Genomic DNA, 23,120 nt, shown 5'->3' with positions numbered 1-23,120 from the left:
CGAACTAACATTAGTTTGCTTCATGTCGATTTGCGTGTCGACAGATCGAGTGCTGTTTGACGCGTTCCGACTACGCTTGCTAAAACACTTCTTTGCAGCATCAACCAGTGAGATGGCCTCGGTTAACAGGCTGTTTATATCCGAACAGCACTGTTGAAAAAGCCATACACAACCCTTCATACTGAACCGTTTGAAAGCCACAGGCGTTAAGTTCGTGCAAACTTCGTGGTACCAGCCTTTGCACTCGTCGCACTGCATGCCGCTTTCAACGGGATAACGACAACCCGGACGTTGACAACTGCTTTTTTTACACTGTCCAGTCATTTAAAAGAACTTTTTTTTCAAAAAGGAACGAGATGCGATGATGCTCAGAAACAAAAAATAATCAATGACCAAGTGAAGAACTGTAGATTGTTAGGACCAAAAGTACTAACAGATACAGTTGAAAATGAGGTACTCAAGAGTACCAACGACAAAACTAATTAACAAAAAGGTAAAAACTGTACTCTAGTCGAATACTTCAACTGACATGAATTCAATTAAAGTGATAACAGTAGTCTTGATAGGTAATAAACAATCAAAACAATGAAATTTACACTGCGAGGAAAAATACCACTGTCCTTTTTTAAATAGCGCGCGTGGTGACATCTTTTATCCTTACTCCTCAGAAGAGATGTAAATCTATTGAAAGACGTCTGCAGGCTTTCAGCGAAGTGGGCCAAAGGACTAGGAAACAAATTGTGCCTGATTAGAAAAGTGTGAAGTTATAAACCTGGGTATCTACCAGTAGATATCGGTGATCTGTTATTACTAAATATAGAAGTGCAAGCTTTGAATTAGCTGAATAACTTGATGTGTGTGATATCGAAGGTCGACTAGGTAGTCATTAATAAAGTGAACTGTATGTAGAACTGAGTGACCTAAGTTTGTAAAGCGGCCTGTACAAACTTGCTGTTCTTGTAATTAAAACGTATTCAGGAGTATGATGTATGGTTTACTTTTTCAGGAGTTTTCCCATTAAAATATTGGAGTCACTTGTGGTAATAGTCAACAAATGTTTCAGACTTGCGTCTTAGAGTAAGTGGAGTTTGACTGAAGGATGTACTCAAAAGTGAAACGCTTGCAAATTCTAGGTCTCACAAAATTCCCCTTCCTAACCAATGCAAGGTTATCCTACACTAATATGACAGATTTTTTATTGGGAAGCTGGTAAGTATTAGGAGACGCCGAAGCATGATAATTTTGGTTTGCTTGCATATATGTCTACCGGGCTTAAGCTGTCCAAGTCTGTTAGCGTCACATGACCATGACACCGATTTTTATGTTGCATGATAGAAATTCTTCGTTACTACCTGGTCACTATTTGCTTTAGTCAATGGCGTTTTTTGAAGTGGCTTGCACAGGTTTATGTTTAACTTACTAGTCTTTATTATTATTATTTGGACGCAGATGTTGGCACAAGGGGGCACCAAATACACACGCGCCACACAAATCTCATTTGATGCTAGTTTTCATCAGACACGGTGTTTGTTATCCATACTATAAAACTAATTTCCTGGACAATAAATAGAGCTTATTGTAAAACCAACTGATTATAGGGCTTATTGTTTAAATTTCCTGGTTTTTAAGGCTCGTATCTAGTCACAACGCCTCAATTATTTGTTTTCTTTCTATGTGATCTGTCTTCAAATATTTTTAACCGCTTTTTCTTCCCCCCTTCCATTTTCGAAATATGCCTTTTAGCTTACAATAAGAGTTCCCTTACCGAAACTACTTTTTATAAATTAAAAGTTGAGTACATTGCACGTGTGACTTTTGACCTGTTCATTCCCTTTACTTTTTAGAATCTGTTTAAATCATTAAGTTGTCGTTCCAAACGTTTGTCATCTTTGAACAATGGCCACCGTGTCTAAACACAAGAAAGTGAGGATCATGAAACAGAAGTTGAAACTTTTTCGAGCCAATGAACCATTAAAAAGTGTACTGATGTGGGGCATAAATTATTCGTTTTCCGCTCTAAATCATGTGAAGCAACGTGCACTGTTATTGAAAGACGATTTCAAAGCATATATGAAAGTGAAGGTTAATAACCACCATTTTAACAAGTAAGTTTTCTTGTATTCATGGTTGACTTATGCTGACGAACGTGATTCTAGGGAGAATATGCCTAGTAGATTCAAGTTTAAGGAGTACTGCCCAATGGTGTTCAAGTCATTACGAGATCGATTTGGAGTTGACAAGATGGATTATTGGGTAGGTGATTCGGAGCTGATTTATGTGTTGATGGTAATATCTCCTCCTTTCTACCTGTGAATGGTGTTAGAAATTCATAACTTGCACATACTGAGTTTTGTCTAGTATTTAATTGTTATGAAATTACATTTTGTTTGTGATGGATTTAGTCGACAACTTTGATTGTTAGTCTGTAATAAATCTTGCACTTGGAGAATCTCCAAACACCGCTAGCCTCATCTTATTGATTTCACCTTTTAAGTTTTAAGTTCTGACTTTTTAAAGTAATATACTATTGTCAGTCATTTCTCTGTAAATATACTATGCAACAGTGGATTTGTGGTCGTGCTAAGTTAATTAGAGTGTTTGACTGCTAATTTGTAAGTTCAGACCACACACCATCTACTCTAGTTTACATAGTCATTCAGTATTTGGATCGCTCAGACAATATTTATTTATTATTTTGAACACATAAATATTTGTATAAGGAGCACCAGATACATATGCTCCACACAATAACAATGAGAATCGGAAGACATAAAGTATGTAAGGTGCGTGTAAAAAGAAAAAAATAACGACCACAAATTAGTGTATGGTAGTGAAATAACAATAATAATGGGAGAAACAGAAAGGTACAGCTAGAGGAAATCTTTCAGTTAAGGAAGTTACAACCACTTTTTATGAAGAAAGTAAAAGAAGGTTACAACAGGATCGTCACTGGCTTCTATTCTGAGCCATATATGATAACGTCTCTAGCTACTGTGTAGCACCATCTCTCGGACCCCAGCTAGGGAGTCGAGAAGGACCAACAGAAGCCATCCCCTTGTAGCTTTCTTTCATATCACGACATCATGTCATACACTGATCACCTCTGCGCTTTTTCCCAACCAGTCCGAGTGTCGGCAAATAATGCACGGCGTAGAATTCTTTGGGACAACATCCGTAGAACATGTCCAATTCACCGAAGTCGATGTTTCAAGATGGTAGCACCAATTGGATTATCGTCTCTGTTCCCGAACACACGATGCCGAGCCTCTGCATTACTGACATGGTGTTGCCACTGGATGTCAGCAATCCTTCGGAGACAACGGTGATCAAACACAGAGAGTCGTCTAATATCTTCAACTCGGAGACCAGGTTTCACAAACATAGAGCAGAACTGCTCTCACCGACGCGTTGTGGATCCGACCTTTTACATCCAGACTGACATCACGAAGGCGCCGAAGATGGCCCAGATTGGCATGAGCCGCTCTGGTTTTCACTATACGTGTATTGATCTCATCACTCACGCCACCACCAGCACTTATGCAGCTACCTAGATACACGAACTTTTCGACTACTTCTATCTGCTCACCACCCAGGGTGAGTACAGGATTAGAATCCTGCCAGTCACTCAGACAATAAACTGCACTCGATTTTGAGAACATATCCATGAGTTGCATTATTAGTTGTGTGAGTGTGTGGATGAATTTTCATGATCGAAATGGATTTATAGTTATCTACGGAGGCAATACTTGCAACGATTAAACAGTTGCCTTACTATCCTTTCTCCAACAATATGGCTGCAAATATGTAGTTGTCAATGTCTAATATCGTTCATATGTTTTCAAATGTCATGTCCATTCTCTAGCTTTTACTTTTATTGAGTGAATGTTGTGTGTTTCTATCAATCAACAGTACAACATGTGATGTGTTTTAAAATTATCTTGTACCGTTTTCCATCCTAGCTCTTTTGTATAAGCCGTATTATTTGGTGATATCAATGTAGAATTGATTGATTGGTTGTGTCCAACATTGAATTAACTAGGTTCAACATCATAAAAGTATTGTTGTTAGATTGTAAAGGAAATTGGTAGTTCGTTTGGTATTTGTTGACTGAGTGCTAATTATAAATGAATGCTTGCCCTCGACAATAAAGACACAATGAACAGTAATTGAGCCTGGATTGGTGAGAGTGATATGATTTGTTACTTAATATATTCTGATAATTGGCAGCCTTTTAAATGGGAGTTACATTACGGGTTGGTGAAGCATTCAATGAAAGAGGCCAGAATGTCAACTAGTGTTCGTCGGTTTATATGTTAACTGTACTGGGTGTGTATTCAGATACTCAATGGTGTAAGTGGGTCGTTGTATCAAGTGATCGGTGCATAGAGTGTAGTCAGGAAACTGTTCTCATTGTTTAGCATTTAGTTGTGCACTATGTGGTGCAAGATGAATGTCAACCAAACTAGAGCATTGTAAGTATCCACTTTTAGATGGAATAGTGTTGACGAATCCAGAGTTCCATAACACTGTATTTACTGCAGGTGTCGAATATGTCGATTCCTACTCAGAGTGACCAATTTTCGACTGGTCATCACGAACAGTTCTCATAAATAGATTACATTTGGTTATTTGTCATTATTATACAGAGTTCTTCTACTTCTGATTTGTACTTCAGGACTCTTTCACCAGACACCAACCATTGTGGGATAGTACGCGTGGAAAATCTGGATCAAAATTTCTAGTCACGTATAACCGACAATTTGTAGCCAAAACAATCAGTTCAGAAGAAGTTGAACAAATGCATCAAATGTTAGAAGAATATTATTCTGTAAGTGTCTGCTATACTAACTGGAGAGTGGATGATTTGGTTGGTATTTGTTCTGATACAACAGTGAAGCACTGGTTTTGGTCGCCGGATATTACTATGTTGGGATGTAATAGTGCATTCAGTTAAAAGCTGAACAAACTCCTGTTAGCAGAATCAATGTTGGAATGTGTTATCATCAGCTTTTATCATCATCATGAGTGATTTGTGATGATCTGTAGAAGCCAGTTAACTAGTAGTTAGGCGATAAGAAGTCAGTGTTACGTTGTGATAGAAACCAATAGTTACTGACTGATTGGTGTAAGTTTTTCAACATATTCTCTTACTTTCGATCCACTTAACATGAGCACATTCATTTTTGAGGATTTACAAAATGCATCGACTAGTTACTTATTGAGCTGATTAAGTACTATAGACTGTCCGCCAAACGATTCAACTACGTGATGATTATCCGTTGGATTCTTGCAGATAGATATTATTGTACAATTTTATCTGTAAATGGTTGACAATGAATATTATTGTCTAGTTACATTTCTGTTATTCCAATGTTTAAAGTGTCATGAGATGATCGGATCCTTCCTTGTCCTAGTATTTCCCACCTACATTGGTGCATTATCCTTTTACCATATTTTAGTGTTTACAGAAGTTGTTCTGAACGCAAACTTCAGCTGTACACATTTCACAACAGATGTGCAGATAATGCCTATTAAAGATAGCTTAGAAACTCTTTGAGCTTATATTAATTGTGTTGTGTGTGGTAATTGCTAGTGTTGCCCAAGCGAATGTCTATTTATAGTCAACTATTGTTTGCTGATGATGAAGGTAAGTAGTGAAGCATTTGTTCGATTCATTTGGCCAACTGATTTGATTGTTTCTTTGAAGTAAGTTGGTGCAGTGTAGCAAGATGAGGTTTGTAGACGTTTGGAAGACGAATTCGATTAAAGTGTGATTATTATTTGTCTTGTCAATCGATCACAGTGATGAATGTTTTAATTGGGAGTGGTTGTCTGTACTTGCAGAAACGAGAGGAAATGTGAGTTGTTGAGGGTGTTTTAATTAATTATTTATTTGAACACATAAAGATTGGTACAAAGAGGCTTGATTTATGTGTAGGCTGTGATACTGCCCGTGTGTCCAAACCGAAGCAAGTGGTTTTCTTAGGGGACCACACCCGGAACCTTCGACCTAAAGATCTGATCCACAAGGCGGTGAAGCGACCTAAGGAGATGCAGTGCCATAGTAGCCTGTGACCAACATTAGGTTCCCACGTCATTTGTTCCATCAGGATCCTGTATCCCATGTGCACTATTGGTTTGGAATGAGGGTTTTCCAACTCCCTCAGGCGGACTCTATGTGTCCACCAGCCTTGTTCAGGCGCCAGACATTCGCTTTTCATCCTTTCGATTTATTAAATAACACCCGCGCCACGAGAATGTAGTGAGTATGACTTTCCTGGTAGTGGTTGTATGCACGTTGCCATGTGAGAGCGTTTTGAGAGGTATAGCTAACTCTCCCTACCCTCGGCCGTACCAGGGTGTTCGGGCGCTTATGCTTGTACTTATCCCACTTCTAGACAATCTACTAATCTTATTGACGGAGAGGTCAAACATTTAACAAGCGAGTCAGTTATTCAGTTATACACAACGTAAAAGCTGACACAGATGTGCATTTGTTTGAGTCGTTACACTCGGAGCGAAACATTTTCATATTTACCTCCAGGAACTGTCGGTGTAGTTTAATTTGATGAGTAAATTAACGGTACATAATGTTGAATAGGTAGAATGGTTTGTTAGATTCATGAGTTAGATTTTGTTTTCAGGACGTAACCATAAGCTCTTGTGTCATGTGCATTGTTGCATCTGATGCAATGTAAAGGCTGTCAGTAAATGTTGCTCGTAATTCATCACAAAACGCTACTGTTATTTGGTTGTAGCAACCAGATGGTTCCAGTGTGCATCGAAAACGAAACTTGCTTTTGCAGTAATGTCAGAATGCCGAACAATTAAATGTTGAACTGGTGTTGCTCTCAGTGTGGTTCGAATTTCGATTATCGTTTGTTATTGACATACCGCCTGATTGATTGTTATCTTTTAATGTGTCTCTCTTTCTTGTAGTACATTGTCAAAGGACACGGCCAAACACTGCTTCCTCAATTTCTTGGACTTTATCGACTTACAGTGAATGATCAGGAGTCGTATATATTAGTAATGAGGAATGTGTTCAGCCCAAGACTTGCGATTCACAAGAAATATGATTTGAAGGTAACGATCTGTTGATTATTAGTTAGTTGTGGTTGATTTTGTGTGTATGAATTTTTTAAGTGTGAATGAGTAAGTTTGACATAGTGACTTTTGAGGATGGATGTATGACTTTGTGTAGTTTACTCCAATAGGTGCAGAGTTATTTGTCTTTGTGTGCTTTCCACATTTTCACCTGTAGAATATTCTGTATTCAAGTCATCATGTGAAACGTTCTGTAAGTATTCATTCCTTCGTCGCTCATGGGTCGACTGAATTGTCGAGTTCCAAGACCAACATTGACAATCCTGTGACAGTTTTAAACAAGGAGCATAAACGTCGTCTACGGATTAAAAAGCATTCGTTTCAAAGTACCACAGGTGTATGTCATGTTATTGTAACTTTACACATGCATCAACCTACTCACCGTTTGATTTGTTTCCTGTCTAATACCCTGATGGTGTGAAGTGTGTTGCTCTCTTATGCGTAGCTTTTTATTGCTACTCACACTGAACTAACCAAAATCCTTGTGTATGTGTTCGACTGATTGCGTTTGTGTTCGTGATTGGGTGTGTAGCGGAATAGGAAAGGCAGTTTAGTTGTCAGTGTCTTGTAGATTCCGAAGTTATCCCTCACATACACTTGAGATTCTTCAGTGTGTTTGAATTAGTGAATAACGTATCAGTTACTGACCACTAACATTCTTTTTGAGTGAGCGTATTTATTTTCCTTGTGATTGTTACACAGGACAACGATGAAATGTTGACACTTCTAACGCTTTATTTTCTATTTGTGCACACTTACAACGTTTCAAGAGTGTTTTATGATTCTGTTAACGCCTAACAAGTGGTTGTTTCTGTTCGTTTATTTTATTCGGTGAGTATACCAGTCATACATAGAGGAGCGAATAAATTAAGCAACTAACAGACTAACCAATGAACTGACTGACTAGACAATTAAGCTAGATAGGTTGTAAATAAGTTAGCAATTGTCAAGTGATAAAACAGCATAAATCCTGTTATGTTTTCGGACCCCTGTTTCATAGTTAATTATGTAACTTTAACTTTATCATGTAAGTAATTGAGAACTCTGAGTGTTTGTGTGCCTGTTCACTTATCACTGGTGATAAAGTCTGTTGAGTTAATGAGTATAATTTCTATATAATACGATATAAATTTGCGATATTACTGATGAGACAATATGTAGGTGGAGATTGGAGTGTTTTCCAAATAAAGTGTAGAGCTCATAGATGCCAGTTTGAATATACGTAAATCTAGTGACAAGTATTTTCCATTATTTGTATATATTCACATGTTGAACAATTATCAGTCGATAAAGAACAGGCGTAGAATATAATGATAAAATAATCATGTTTTTGTGATGTTCGTTAAACACTAGTTCAATCATGAAATCCTTCAAACTATGTTTGAATTCAACTCTGTTGACTTTCAGTGGGACTTTAAATAAACAAACAAGTGGAGTGGCCATAGGATCTTCAGTATCTTGGATTGTTGCTAGTTTATTTATGTTCCATATTTAGTCGGTTACTTTTGCCATTACTATCAGACCACGCATCAGGCTCAGACATATAGATGACACATTTGTCGTCATTGAGAATTCTCCTGAGAAATTTCTTTGAACTGATAAATACGTTCTCAGCAAACATCAAATTTACATTCGAAAAGGAAGATGAACATAGCGAATTACTGTTCTTAGACTGTTTCGTTAAAAGAAATCCTAGTGGAAATCTAAATCTAACTATATACATGAAGGGCAAGATGGAGGAAAAGACAACATAATCAACAACTTACGATCTGACAATTGTCCTATAAATACTATTAAAAACATATTAAAACGAAATTATCCATCTATAAAAGACAGTTTTAATGGAAGATTTTTTATTGGTACTGTGGATTTGCCTTATCGCCAAGGTGCGATTGGAGAATTACGAATGATCTTGAAAACACAGAATCGAAGCTTTCTATGAAGAAGAAAAACAACAACCAATACTCCACGAAACTCTTAAATTGGAATGAAAGATGAGACCCCGTTTACATCTAGACAAGATCGTGTGTACAGATTGTGTTGTGTTGATGTGATGCGTTCTATATTGGAGAGTCTTCTTGTTAGATCTTGACTCTTATCAAGGAACACCTAAGCCACACAAAAGACAATAGTGGAAATTATATCGTGGATAGCAGTACATGTTATTTCTAATAATCACCAAATCGGTATGTTGAAAATGTCAAGATAATGTAGAAAGGTTCTTCCAGCTAGAAAGAAGAGAGCAGTTGAAACACTGCATATGATGCTAAGTCCCTCTTCCCTCAATAGGAAAAGAGGCTTGACCATGCATCCAGCCTGGAATGTTTCTCCAAACAACCACATTTAACTCTATCCATTTTGCACACCATCTACACACATACAGCTGAAATACTAACTCTACTCCTTCATAGTACAAATTACACATTTTATATACCCACCATCATACACATAAATAAACACAGTGTTGTCTCATACGGAATCACCTTGACTAAGTGTGTTGCTGTTTCTAAATATTTAACACTTGACACTTCAAACCACTTTTTGGCTGCGAGCCTAGCTGACCAAGTTCTGAAAAGTGATCACAGTTGTGAAGATATTAAACATTGGTTAAACTTGTGTGCAACGGGTTTTCTGTTTGGCATTCAACCATTAGATCTCAATTATAAATCCTGTCCCACGTTGGCTGTTGTGCTATCCAGATGTTAGTTTTACTGTCATACAGTGAGTTTGACTTAGAGACAAACATACAGGTAGACACGTTGTACTCGTTATAGGTGCATTGGACGCATTGTTGAAACAACTTTCATATTTCCATATGGTTTGCTTATTTGAATATTCTGGCAAACAGTCACAGATGCGTTTTAAATGAAGACCTATCAATAGTATTTTCACACGGTCACCTTCCTTGTGTAGATAATTCTGCTTTTGGTGAAAACTTTGAAGTAATAATTAGTTTTGAGATAGTGGAGATTTGTAGCTCAGGTGGATTGTTTTGGTGGAGTTTTGTTCTCTGAAATTTGTGCTGATGATGTCGTTGAGAAGAACGATGAAAGCTCCACGACCAAACCATCCAGCTCAGAGAACAAAACTCCATCAACATAATTAGTTGGATTCGTATGTAACTTCTCATGAACGTAGGTGCTAACTACTGTTTTTGTCTCTGTAGTTGTTATAGCCCAAAGCCGCCAATCAGAGGCAGCGAATTATCGATCGGATCAAGGATGCGTAAAACACGCGCGAGCAGCCTAGAGTTCTGATTGTTCATACTTTCCGCCTAGCCCAGCCAGTTAAGTCCAGAACGCCAATCTCAGCCTCTGCAATATGAATCATGTATTTCAAACATACTCTGTTTATATACCGGTCAAGCAGACCACATCGTACGATAAAAATATACGTATAGTAGTATTGGTCCACAAATAGATCCCAAAAAACTACCACTCATTATTCTTTTCGGGACACAACAGTAGTGGTAATCATTCACCTGTCTCGACTATTGTTTTTGGACTGTACTCATCATCTAACGTGTGTCGTTTTGCCTAGTGTTGCCCAAAAACTTGTTGAGTTAGTCGTCCATACACTGTATCCTTATCCTCGTAATTAGGGCTCAGCTGTGGATCGTGAAGCCAACGAAAAGGAGAAGGTGAGCTCACATCATTTTCTTTCTCTTCGTCATTATCATCGTTGTGTTCATGATCTTTTTCACTGTGATATCAGTCAATTTCCGTGTTTGCATGGAATGTGTTTGTGCATTTGTTTTCAGTGTGTTAGGCAGATTTGTGATTGCTTGCTTTCTCTGTTGTTATGTGGTTGTCAGCACGAGACATCTGAGACACATGTCTACGCGTTGTAGTTGAATGTTTGCTGTGATAAACTTCTAGACATGGTGTCATGAAAACACTTTGTTTTTATCTATTCTACCCGGTAAGTATAGTGTGCACATAGTTGTGGTGGTGGTTGGCTTGGTCAATATGCTACGCTACCAAGGATCATATCTTATGGATTTCAAGTATTAAATAATACTTGGACAACTTGTTTATGAGTATTAGTGGGTAAATTTGTATTATGGTAATTACCACAGGAAATAATGTTTTCTTAAGTGTTGAGGGTGTCTCATTCGCTTGGCGCTATAAACCTAACCACACAACTACTTACTCACACTGCATCCAAAAGCCGATCAGAAACACTGTTTAGACGTGAGCAAACTATATATATAATGACGAATACACAGACTAGGAAATGTGTATATTGCAGTACGGATGTTTCTGTCTGACTGTCTATTATCATTAACTAATTGACATTCACCTTCTCCAATACGATGTAATTGTACAATTCGAAATTATTCATTATCAGATTATATTGTTAAATGTATGTGGAAATATGTTTCTTGGCATGTGACATTACTTTGCATGTTATAGGTCTTGAAGTTTTATTCAGCAAGAAAATAGCTTATGATGTCGGAGCCTGTGTCTGACAGAGTGTAGTACTGTACAATGAAGAGATTGTACGTGATTCCTATTTGCAGATTGCTCGAAGTCTACTGACTGAATATTTGGTTAAAAATTGTTCGGGGTGTTGTTATCAATAGCTTTTCTATTATCACGTGTCATTCTCGGGACTGAATGTAAGGTAGTCATTTTCTGAACTAAAATTGACCTTATAGAAGACGAGGTTTTATCTATAGGCTGCATGGTTTTGTGGATTATTTCTAAGATGAAGACATTGAGCAATGAAATGATGATGCAAGATGTCTACGGTCTGTTGCGTAGTTAGTCTTTAGTGTTTGCTGTATAGTCGGTACATTCTAGAATTATTGATTGCGTAGTACTAGGTCTTATTCATATTGACCAATGACAATTGAATGTGTAATAACTAAAATTAGTATGATGTGAAATGAGTTTGTACAGATAGAATATTTTCTATGAATGTGTTTATATGCATGTGTGGCTTTGTTAAGGACATAAAACATTCCTTCGAATTGTTACAGAGTTTAAAATTCATAATGTTCTATAATTGTTGCATGGTTAGTGTCATAAGTCCACATACAAGTATAGATTTATGCGTAGGAAATAAAAGTCAGAACTAAAAGAGAACCACTGATGATTAATGGGAATTCATCTGATTGATTACATCCATGTTTCAGTAAGACACTATGGTCACGCATCTTGAGTATTACCTAAGGGTACTGTCCGACTGTCGAGAATGCAGTGGGTTTAGTTGGAAGATGGCATTATCTTGTGGACTAGTAAGCCAGATATTTAGTCGGTACAGTTCAGATTCGGTAGACACAGTCATGGTCGATTGAAAAACTAACGAGTGGTGAAGTGTAGGTGAGGAAAAGATGGTTAGTATAAGAATTTTCCTACTCAGATTTATAGTGATATAAACGGGATCATGTTAACGTAGTCGTGTGAGCTCTTACTAGACCGTCTGTTTAGAGGCTCAAACCAACCACTAATTTCCTATTTACACGAAAGTGAAATACAGAATCGCGTCGATGTCTGTTATGAAGCAAAGACAATTTGTTCAATGATGACTCGTTAGCCATAAACACTATCTGTTATCTAAGGTTGTTGTGTGTGGCTACTGTCTGATGATTTTGCCACTCATTCAACTGATCGATTACATTTCTTGTTACTCTTAGATAAATTCAGTTGATCCAGTTGTATAAAATGGGTGACAAATAGTTTCAATTTATGATTGGCAGTAATTATCATCGCTATCATCATGTTAGCTTGTAGTAGTAGTAGTAGTAGTCTTATCTGCCAACTGTTGGTATTACTGCCACAATGGTCATAAGTACATTGAATTTATTTATCTCCTACTTACAACAACGATATTTGCTGTGCTGCATTTTCATTGTACAAAGCTTCGTGTGAATATATGATTGTTGTGCATAATATCATGCTTTCACTGTACATGCCGTATTGTTGTGTACATCTTTCTCTGACTATAGTTAAACAACGTATTATGTTGCTGTTGTTGTTGTTGTTGTGTACTTTGTAACATTTGTGCACCACCTGTTTCCTCCTTAACGCCATTGTTCCCCTCCTTGTGTCGCTTCATTTCAAGGTGCTCGTGTGTTTGGATTTGTGCATTTAAACAAAAATATTAGTATTGTCTCTCCCCTGATTCTTTTAATATATCACCATTGTGAATGATCATCATGTGTATTGGATTTAATTTTGTTTTTTTGTTTTTATTTTTGTGATACCAATTATTTCGTTCAGTGATTGAGTGTAAACAAAGTAGAAATGTGCAAATTACCAGTAAAATCTAATAGTTGAATTTGTATAATAAAGCATAGAATGTATCCTGTTTTGGCACCATTATTGAAAGTGGTAAATATTTTGGTGTGATGAGCATCGTGTGAAGGTAGTGAACAGCAGGTTGCGATGTGTTTTCGAAGAGAGGACAATTGAGGTGACTGAGTTGTCGTTTGTTGTTGTAGACGACAGAGAGGAAATGCAGTCTCTTCACTTGATGTGGAATTGCGAATCTTTTCCTCTTAATCGTTTTGCCGAAAGGAGAGACTTCTTAGCGATGATATTGTGTGTACTTTATTATAATTATTTAATGTCAATCGGTCCTTGTAGAATCTCGAATTGGTTTGACTTTGTTGCTCGAAAAACTTGATACTTAGAAATGAATTTGGGCACATCATCTGCGTTCGAGTTCATCACCACCGTGTAGATGTCATATAAGATAATGTTATAATGTTTCATCTGATCATGTGTGGTTTTATATGAATTGAGGATAGTTGATGAGGATAATCGACAACTTCTGGAAAGTTAGTATTGATACCGACTGAGTATGTTGACATCTATTGAAGACGAGATGTGTCTTGCTCAGAAGGCTTCTCTACTGTAAGTGTGAATGTTCCCTGTAGTCATATCAGACATTACTTAGCATAGTGTTGGAGTTTTCTCAACTTTAATTGACCGTCGATATTTCAGTCTTCAATATTTTCACATATTGTCAACTATGAAAGAGTTGTAGTCTGGTTTGACATGAATCACTGGGATGCGTGTGAGTTACCGATGTTTGCAAGTTGGGTAGTTTTTCATTATGAAGTTACGAAAAGTTTTGTTTGATCGGGAGAGTAATAAGTGAAGTAGCTACACCAATCGTTTGTGTGCGTAATCACATTGACTACCAAGACTAAATGATCGAAGTAAGTGTGAATCACTCATACATTGACTTGTTTCACTTCACTGTGTATTAATTGATCTGTGTTTTTACTATTTGTATAGTCGAAGCCCTTGCCAACTCTGAAAGATGCAGATTTTCTAACAGATTTGTGCAAAATGCATATTGGTGAAGAGTCTAAAAAGAAGATGTTGAGTACTCTGGAATGTGATATACAAGTAGGTGCTTGCTTGCTTGCTTGCTTCACTGATTGATTGATTGGCTGAGTGCATGATGCATGTGTTTTACCATTATGTTGTCGGTTTTGTGTAGATTGACTTTTCAAGTATGTGACAGATTTTCGAAGAGGTCTTGCAGTTATATTCTGTGTATACTGCCAGTTGGAAATGAGTCGTAATTGTGAAGTGAATGAATAGGAACACTGACTGACCGTGTGTTCGTATTCTGTTGGGAAGTGTGTAGAGTTTGTGATTGGTAGTGGTGTGACAGTTTCACATTTAAATGGTTACTTTCAATAAGACAAGATCACATGTAGTGCTTGTGTACTCTTGAAGTAGTCATGTCATCGGTACTTAAGAAAGAATCGAGATTTCACAGATGTATAGAATATGTTTTACTTTGTTCTTGACAATGAATTCCACACTTGGATGCACTTTCCTACAATCGACTGTGCCATCTTCATCACCACTCTAATCTTCGTCATAATCATAATCATAGTTATTCCCCTCACTTTCATGTGACTAGTTGATTTTATTATGTTATAATTATGACATTTTCTTCTTTAGTGTTGTTTGATGGGAGTTTCCTATTGAATATATTTACAGTTATTGTGATTCGAGAGTACAGTATGCTGCTTATCGTTATGTGTTATTATTAATCCATAGTATGGTGATATTTGTCGTTTGTAAAACATTTGGCCGTCAGACAAACCATTGACTTCGTACATAACCCTGAGGAGATTTGCTTAGTAGATTTCATATCACTTAATGCAGTAGAAGAGGTGAGAATTTTGTGTCAGTGTATGCAAATCTCGTGAGCATGTTCGTATTCACTGTGCATATTGATTATGATTATGAGCAGTGGTGAGTGAGTAGTGAAAGCCTAAGAGATGAAAAAGGCATCGTCGATAGGTAACAGTAGATAACTGTTCAGACTTATCAAGGATGTGTGTATTAAAAATCCTTCTATTAGTGTGACTAGGCTGGTAGAAGCTGGGATTACTATTGACTCTCAGTGCAGGAGATTGGATCGGTTGACGGAACACTTTAGGGAACAGTTCAACTGGCCTTTGTTTTACTTGTGACAATCACAAAGGAACCGGTTTAACTAATGTAGTGTCCAAAATGTTAGCGTTAATGGTTGTTCGAGGCGTTCGACCATTAAAGAATAGAGGGTATTCTTAGGTTCCTAGCATTTGGTTGTCGGTGTCTTGGAAGCATTGCTGGTGTATTTTGGGAGGACCGAGTAAGTGATTCTTGTGTTAAGAATATGGTAGTAGGTAAAGGTGGAGACCGAACTTTGCGTTAGCTTTCTTCATCGACTGGGGTGGTTGGGACATGTGTTACGTGTGTTCAACCACCACCGATCTCAACGGACGATATTGTGTGGTGTAGGAATAGTATGGAAGAAAGTTAGAAGTCAATAAACCTAAACATGGCATCAGTCCATGAAGTTGTTAACAATTGGACTGAGCCATGTGAATTGTGTAGACTAGCTGGTTAGGGTCCGTATGGTTATTGTAACGAATGGTCATATACTTTGAATGAAATGGCTGGAAATCGTTTGTGATGGTCCGGGTGCATCTACTGTTTGTCTGTTCTTGAAAATTTGAGCTTTTGAGTTCCTCATATCTTTTTGTGTCTTTTAATTATCAATTAGTTTGCTCTTATTATTCTGTTGTTCTTTTTATTACATCGGAAGATGAGAATGAACCTGACATTTTATTTTCTACTCTGTCTTTTTCGCTTCTTTTCGCTAATGAAGTGTACACAGTTTCATCAATATGATTTCAGCGAGACCTTGAAAAGTTCGCTTCTCTGCTTCTTATTGTTGTGGTTGTTTGTGTTTCCGCAATTTCTATGCTGATCTGTACGCATCACATGAAGGAAACATGTGACGTGGTAACCCTACTAGGAGTACTGTTTTGTTGTAGCACATGGTGTGATGTGTTACAACTGTCTACACCTACACTTTCAATCTTCATTACTAACGTATGAATTATTGAATTTGTGAATAGCACAGATCTACATTGTGTTCAGAGTTGTTGTACCGTTGTAATTTACTTTTAATGTGATCTAGATATTTGTATGTCGTATGCTGCGTCGTGAAACAGTTAAGGTGTCTAGACATTTTATTTAGTTCTAAATCGTGTTTGTTATACTGCGTAACACTTTCGATTGCATTCATTGATCATCTGAGATTTCACAACCATTACTATTATTACTATCATGAATACCAATATGTGTGTTGTCACAATCTGTGCAGATATGTGCAGTGGTTAACATGTGTTTGAGTAGAGAGGTGTACGATGCATCATAACGGGAGGTAATCGGAATCGTCCAATTAATATTAGAATTGATTTCATCCTGAGTGTCTCCTACCATTTGTGTGTGTGTGTAATTTGCATGAGATCGGTGCAACATATTCTGATACACCTTGTTACACGTGGATATCTAGAACGTTGCTAATAACGGCTGTGCTACGTTGGTTTGCTGTGTTGTAATGTGAACCTGTTTAAAACTCAACTGAATAGCATCTAAAATGCTAGCGTCAGTAATTATCGGGCTCCTAACAAATACTTGTGAAGTGCAAACACGAGAAAAGCAGATTGGTTTGAGACCTGGTCGTGGGTGTATCGACCACATATTCACCATTCGTCGGGTTTTAGAACACAAACATGCTTATCGGCGTCCGGGAATGCTGGTCTTTCTTGACTTAAATCTGGCATTTGATTCTGTAGACCGGGAGATTGTGTGGCAGTGTCTGTCATTGAAAGACGTACCTCAGTAGTAAAAAACCTTGAGAAAGCTCTTTACTCGAACACTACCAGTCGAGTCAGAGCTTGTGGCAAACTGTTATCTGACTTCGCAACGTCAAATGGTGTCCGTCAAGTCTGTCCACTATCTCCATTTGTGTCCAACCTTGTCATAGAGCTACTGATGGAAATAACGCTCTCATGGACTGGATTTTCGGGCATTGATCTCCTACTAAGAGGTCCACTTTTCGACTTAAAATACACAGATGACATAGTCCTGTTTAACGAAGACGCTGATGAAATGCATAGTGTTTTGGTAGCACTGAGTAACAATGCCTGGATGTTTAGGATGTGTTTCTTCTACTTGAGATGGAAATTGTTGCTTCTCAGGTCTGACCTGTTTCAACACTTGAACTAAGGATAGGGAGTGAAGTTGTCGAAAACCTTAATTATCTTCAAAGTCTGATCAGCCCCAATATGTTGGTGTCTGACTAAATCTTTTCACGTATTGAAGAAGCTTGTTTGGTTTTTACCAGCATACATCACCTATGGAGACGGCCCCGAAATGCGCTGGTACAACCGAGAGTGGGGAGAATCCACTCTTCCTCTCGAAACGCTCTCACATGGCCACGTGCTTACAACCAGAACCAGGGAAGTGCTACACACTGCTTTCTCGTGGTGCGGGTGTTATTTACGAAGTTGAGAGGACGAAAGGCGAATGTCCGGCGCCTTAACCTGGTTGGTGGTTATGAAGGATCTACCTAGGGGAGTTGGAGACTTTACGGTCGTGAAATATGACCATTAAGAATAGAGGGTATTCTTAGGTTCCTAGTATTTGGTTGTAGGCGTCTTGGAAACATTGCTGGTGTATTTTGGGAGGACCGAGTAAGTGATTCCTGTGTTAAGAATATGGTAGTAGGTAAAGATGGAGACCGAACTATGTGTTCTGATAATAAATTGACAGTAGTTTATCATTGAGTTAGTAATAAACAGTTTTTCCATAACCTTGTTTTGGTAACTAACTGTGACTTTTGATTATTGCTCGAAATATTAATGAGCAACGATAGTATTTGAACAGTGATCAGTGTTGTATCATTAGTGCAGTGTATATTATGAAATGATATCTCAGTAACGAGTGTCGAACGACTGACTTGTATCATACTGAATAGGAATTGGTTGAATTGGTAATCAATGTATTGAGTGAATGAATTGACATGATGTGCATTTGATCGTTGATGTCTCCCTCTGGTTTGTGGTGGAAATTCGACATGCATGTATTGGATTACTTAGTGATGCACAATGTTGTGATTGTGTTCGTTTGTTTCTTTTTTTTTGCCTCATGACAGTTCTTACAGGAGAACAACTTGATCGACTACAGCCTTCTTATTGGGGTGCATAATCCTGAGATTGCATTGGCTAATTCAATTGAGGATGCTGGTGATGACGGTGAAGGGACTGGTGGTGGTGTGTTGGAGCCTAACAGTCGAGGCTTCGATGATAGGATGGTGTCTGCAGGTGACGGTCTTGGAACACTTAGCTCACAATGGCAATGTGGTCGTTTGTCGATGGCTAGATCGAGTATTGTGCTTGGTCTGAGCTCGTCAGCAGCTGCCGAGGCTGCTAGTTGTGGTGTTGGTACTGGGAATGCGAGCACAGGTGATGATGACGATGAAGAGGAGGACGGGATCAGTATACCAGAGAACAATACACAAGTCCCTACAAGTATGTGTGATATTGTTATTCTTGTGTTATTCCATTTGTTGTTAGAGAGTTCAATTCGACTGACTACTCTGTCTTAGCATTAATTAACATTATAATTGTAATTGGATTTCATCGACTGACTGATTGTGTGACTGGTTTGTGTTGTTGGATGCGGAGTTGTGTGAATAAGGTTGATGTTGATCAAGCACAAATGACATTGTATGTTTATGCGAATTGTACAGTGAGTTGATTGCAAACGGTGAAGTTCTCAGCTGATTTTCCTGAGTGTGTGTGTATGTGTGTGTTTAGTGTGATGGGTGCATGATTGAAGAAACAATGCTGCACATGTGTATACGTACATTTGATGAGAATTCATTTTAAGACTGATTGCAGTGAGATGTTATTACTATTGTGAAGTGGTAATTGTTTTTTGTTATTATATTATTATTTTGGAATGGGTGTGTGCATATCTCTCCTGGTGAAAGATGTTGTTTGGTAATGTTTTCCACTGAATTTGTCTAATCATTCCAAATAGACAATGCTTATGAGGTATTTCCTTCCAACTGAAGTGGAATGACTCGGTGGTTCTCTCACCTTCCATCCTGTCAGTGTGCGTGTGTAGTTGTGCATGTATGATGACCTGGATGTGTTGTGCGTTGATGTATTATTCGTGCGGTAATTTGTATCTTGTTCTACTTTTGATGATTTCAAGTGGCCTTGATGTCAACCTAAGTGTATCCAGTGCGTACAACGATGCCTGACATTGGAAGAAAGGTACGTAGAAAGGTAGATTGATAGATCGATTAGATAGAATTAGATTATATTAGATTAGACTAGATAGATAGATAGATAGATAGATAGATAGATAGATAGATAGATAGATAGATAGATAGATAGATAGATAGATAGATAGATAGATAGATAGATAGATAGATAGATAGATAGATAGATAGATAGATAGATAGATAGATAGATAGATAGATAGATAGATAGATAGATAGATAGATAGATAGATAGATAGATAGATAGATAGATAGATAGATAGATAGATAGATAGATAGATAGATAGATAGATAGATAGATAGATAGATAGATAGATAGATAGATAGATAGATAGATAGATAGATAGATAGATAGATAGATAGATAGATAGATAGATAGATAGATAGATAGATAGATAGATAGATAGATAGATAGATAGATAGATAGATAGATAGATAGATAGATAGATAGATAGATAGATAGATAGATAGATAGATAGATAGATAGATAGATAGATAGATAGATAGATAGATAGATAGATAGATAGATAGATAGATAGATAGATAGATAGATAGATAGATAGATAGATAGATAGATAGATAGATAGATAGATAGATAGATAGATAGATAGATAGATAGATAGATAGATAGATAGATAGATAGATAGATAGATAGATAGATAGATAGATAGATAGATAGATAGATAGATAGATAGATAGATAGATAGATAGATAGATAGATAGATAGATAGATAGATAGATAGATAGATAGATAGATAGATAGATAGATAGATAGATAGATAGATAGATAGATAGATAGATAGATAGATAGATAGATAGATAGATAGATAGATAGATAGATAGATAGATAGATAGATAGATAGATAGATAGATAGATAGATAGATAGATAGATAGATAGATAGATAGATAGATAGATAGATAGATAGATAGATAGATAGATAGATAGATAGATAGATAGATAGATGGTAGGTAAACGAAGTGATGAGATTGTTTGATATATGAAGTCAGTGACTGTTGGAGTGACCTGTGTGGGGTTGATTGGTGACTCGGTAGTTGATACTCGCTTAGTGGTTGTAATGCGCAGTTGAACTGACTTGGTTTCGGCCATTCATCTTTGTGATCAGCTGAGTGATCATATTGTGCGACTGAAGATGTTGGAGTGACGCGATTAAAAGTCGATCTTGATATCGGGATCTCGGTGATCCGTTTGCTTGTTTATGAAAATACTTGTAGTTCCGTTTGTCTGTTGCTCATCTTGTTTACTTCCATTTTGACAATGCTGATGAGAGTTGAGCTGTGGCGAGTCGGATTGATATGAACGCATGCATGTGCGGTGATATACTGTGTGTCCATGAATAATGGCTGGTCGTATTGCGCATCACGCGGATGGACTAATGTTTGCTTGATTGTATGAGAATTGTATGTAAAGACTTGAAGATAGACGAATATGCAGTTCAATAGTTGGTTTGGTTTTCTTTGTATACATTCTCTGTGTTGTTCGTTTCAGGTGAATTGACCCCACCGGATAGTCCACCTGGTGCAGAATGTCTACCTAAATTATTCTCAGGTGAATTGCATCCTACTTTGGAACATTATGGAATCAAAAGTTCAATTGGTAAGAGGATATTTTGTGTTTGTGTTTTTTCAATGAAATACATGATGTTTAAAGTTTGTGTGTGTGTGTGTGTGGAGCATTAATTCTCGTTTCTACAAAACCTATGAGTGAAGTGTGAACATTTTCAGTGAGATTGACTGGATCAGTCTGGTGTACGGTAGAAATTGACGGATGTTTTATTAGCCTGATAAATTTAATGACGTTGCAACCGACCTGTGCGGAATAGGGGAGTGAGTAGTAGCGGAACAATTGTCCGAACCAATAGTTCGATTGGGTCATCACACTAAGGAAACATGGCCATCGCATTGAGGTATCAGTTATGGTCGGTTAATGTTGTAAAAGGAGAACAGATGAGATAGGAGCAGCATGGAGACTATTTCGTGCACTCCTTAAAGTCCAGTATAATAGGTAGACACGAGGAGGCTCTAGATGTAGACTATTCAATATTTTGCCGTGTGTATTCATCCGATTGTTCTCTGATATTTGTGTTTATCATAACAGTTTGTTGTTGAATAAATGTACACATGCACACGGTACACGTTATTTAAGATGTAGGTTTATGAATTTGCATCGAAAGGAAGTCGTTTGAATGACTGATGTTTGAGTGAAATGCGTGAACGGCAGACATTGTTTCAATAGTAAAGATTTTTGATATATACATATATATATATATATTGATGAAATATGTTGCTACTCATATGGACTATATTGCTGTGTTATCCTGTTTTCCTTGTTGTTTGACAGATTCTCCTCATCCACTGATCTATTTTGTGGCTATTATCGACATACTAACTCGTTATGGGATGCGTAAACGTACAGCGCAAACTTACAAAACAGTGAAACATGGTGCTGATGGTGGTTCTGTGAAGCCGGAATTCTACGGTCGTCGTTTGTTGGAATTTGTTGAACAGTGCATTGACTGAGCGGAATGAGAAGTCTTAGTTGACCTCTGTATGAATGTACGCATCGTTCCCTTGCTTTAACTCTATCTTTCTATCTAACTGTGTATGTATGTTGTTTGTTGTATCGAGTTCCTATGTGTTTGTATATAATGCGTGCATATACAACTATTCAACTATGTAATTGTACACATAGGGTGCTAAAGCATGCATACACACATACATACATGCATTTATATGGACACAAACACGTACACTCTCACACTCACATATATTATGGATAAACAGACGGGCATGGCCGTGTTACCCATTTTGGTTCGGGTGTGGAAGAATTGTGATCAGAAACCTTGTTTTTTCTTTTGTTTTGCTGCATTTTTATTTTATCGAGTACTTATTTATCTTTTGTTGATTACTTTGTGGACACTTTCAAGTGTTCAGCGTGTGTTTATGTGACTGACTTTTGATTGATTAGATTGTTTCTTTGAGGAATACTGACTGTGATGTTGGGATAGTTGTTGAAGGTGGACTGATGTTTGTTGTGAGTGAGATGATATAGTTAAATGAGATTGGTGATTAATTGTAAGCGGTGTGGTTGTGTTTATTACATGATAATTTAGTATGATGAAAATGAATAATGAATAGATTGGTGTTGTTATATTATGTTGAGATGAGCGGATTTTAGATTGGCAGTTATCGATGTAAGGATATTAGATGATATCACAATATTAACTGATTATTGATTTTTTGATATTTAATAATTTGTCGTAGTTAATTGTTTGAATGGTGCTTATTTCTCGTGAATTCTTTGTTGTATTAATACTTGTATAAAGAATATAATGAATGAGGTTCTTCTACAGTGTTCTATACTAATTAAAACAGAGATTATGACAGTGAA

The 23,120-nt window shown here is 37.3% G+C and overlaps 1 protein-coding gene across 3 annotated transcripts; it reads left to right on the top strand.

Annotated features, from left to right (window-relative positions):
- Nucleotides 1-873: 873 nt before the first annotated feature.
- Nucleotides 874-23,079, top strand: PIP4K2A_3 (Phosphatidylinositol 5-phosphate 4-kinase type-2 alpha). 3 transcript variants are annotated; one of them, XM_051215194.1, is made up of 12 exons: nucleotides 874-959; nucleotides 1,007-1,077; nucleotides 1,113-1,209; nucleotides 1,845-2,105; nucleotides 2,157-2,253; nucleotides 4,676-4,828; nucleotides 6,940-7,086; nucleotides 10,709-10,747; nucleotides 14,358-14,471; nucleotides 18,574-18,949; nucleotides 21,219-21,326; nucleotides 22,071-23,079. In XM_051215194.1, exons 4-12 carry the CDS (start codon nucleotides 1,897-1,899, stop codon nucleotides 22,247-22,249), a joined length of 1,422 nt encoding a protein of 473 aa, XP_051068386.1. In that variant the 5' UTR covers nucleotides 874-959; nucleotides 1,007-1,077; nucleotides 1,113-1,209; nucleotides 1,845-1,896; the 3' UTR covers nucleotides 22,250-23,079. The 3 variants fall into 3 exon arrangements, with proteins under 3 accessions (XP_051068386.1, XP_051068385.1, XP_051068387.1); XM_051215193.1 differs by lacking the exons at nucleotides 1,007-1,077; nucleotides 1,113-1,209 and adding an exon at nucleotides 7,265-7,444 and having other exon boundaries at nucleotides 874-987; XM_051215192.1 differs by lacking the exon at nucleotides 10,709-10,747 and adding an exon at nucleotides 7,265-7,444 and having other exon boundaries at nucleotides 874-1,077; nucleotides 22,071-23,047.
- The last annotated feature ends 41 nt before the right edge of the window (nucleotides 23,080-23,120 follow it).

This window comes from Schistosoma haematobium, chromosome 2 (assembly GCF_000699445.3).
Source record: "Schistosoma haematobium chromosome 2, whole genome shotgun sequence".
Classification (NCBI taxonomy): domain Eukaryota; kingdom Metazoa; phylum Platyhelminthes; class Trematoda; order Strigeidida; family Schistosomatidae; genus Schistosoma; species Schistosoma haematobium.
This window is presented reverse-complemented; position numbering and strand designations above follow the sequence as displayed.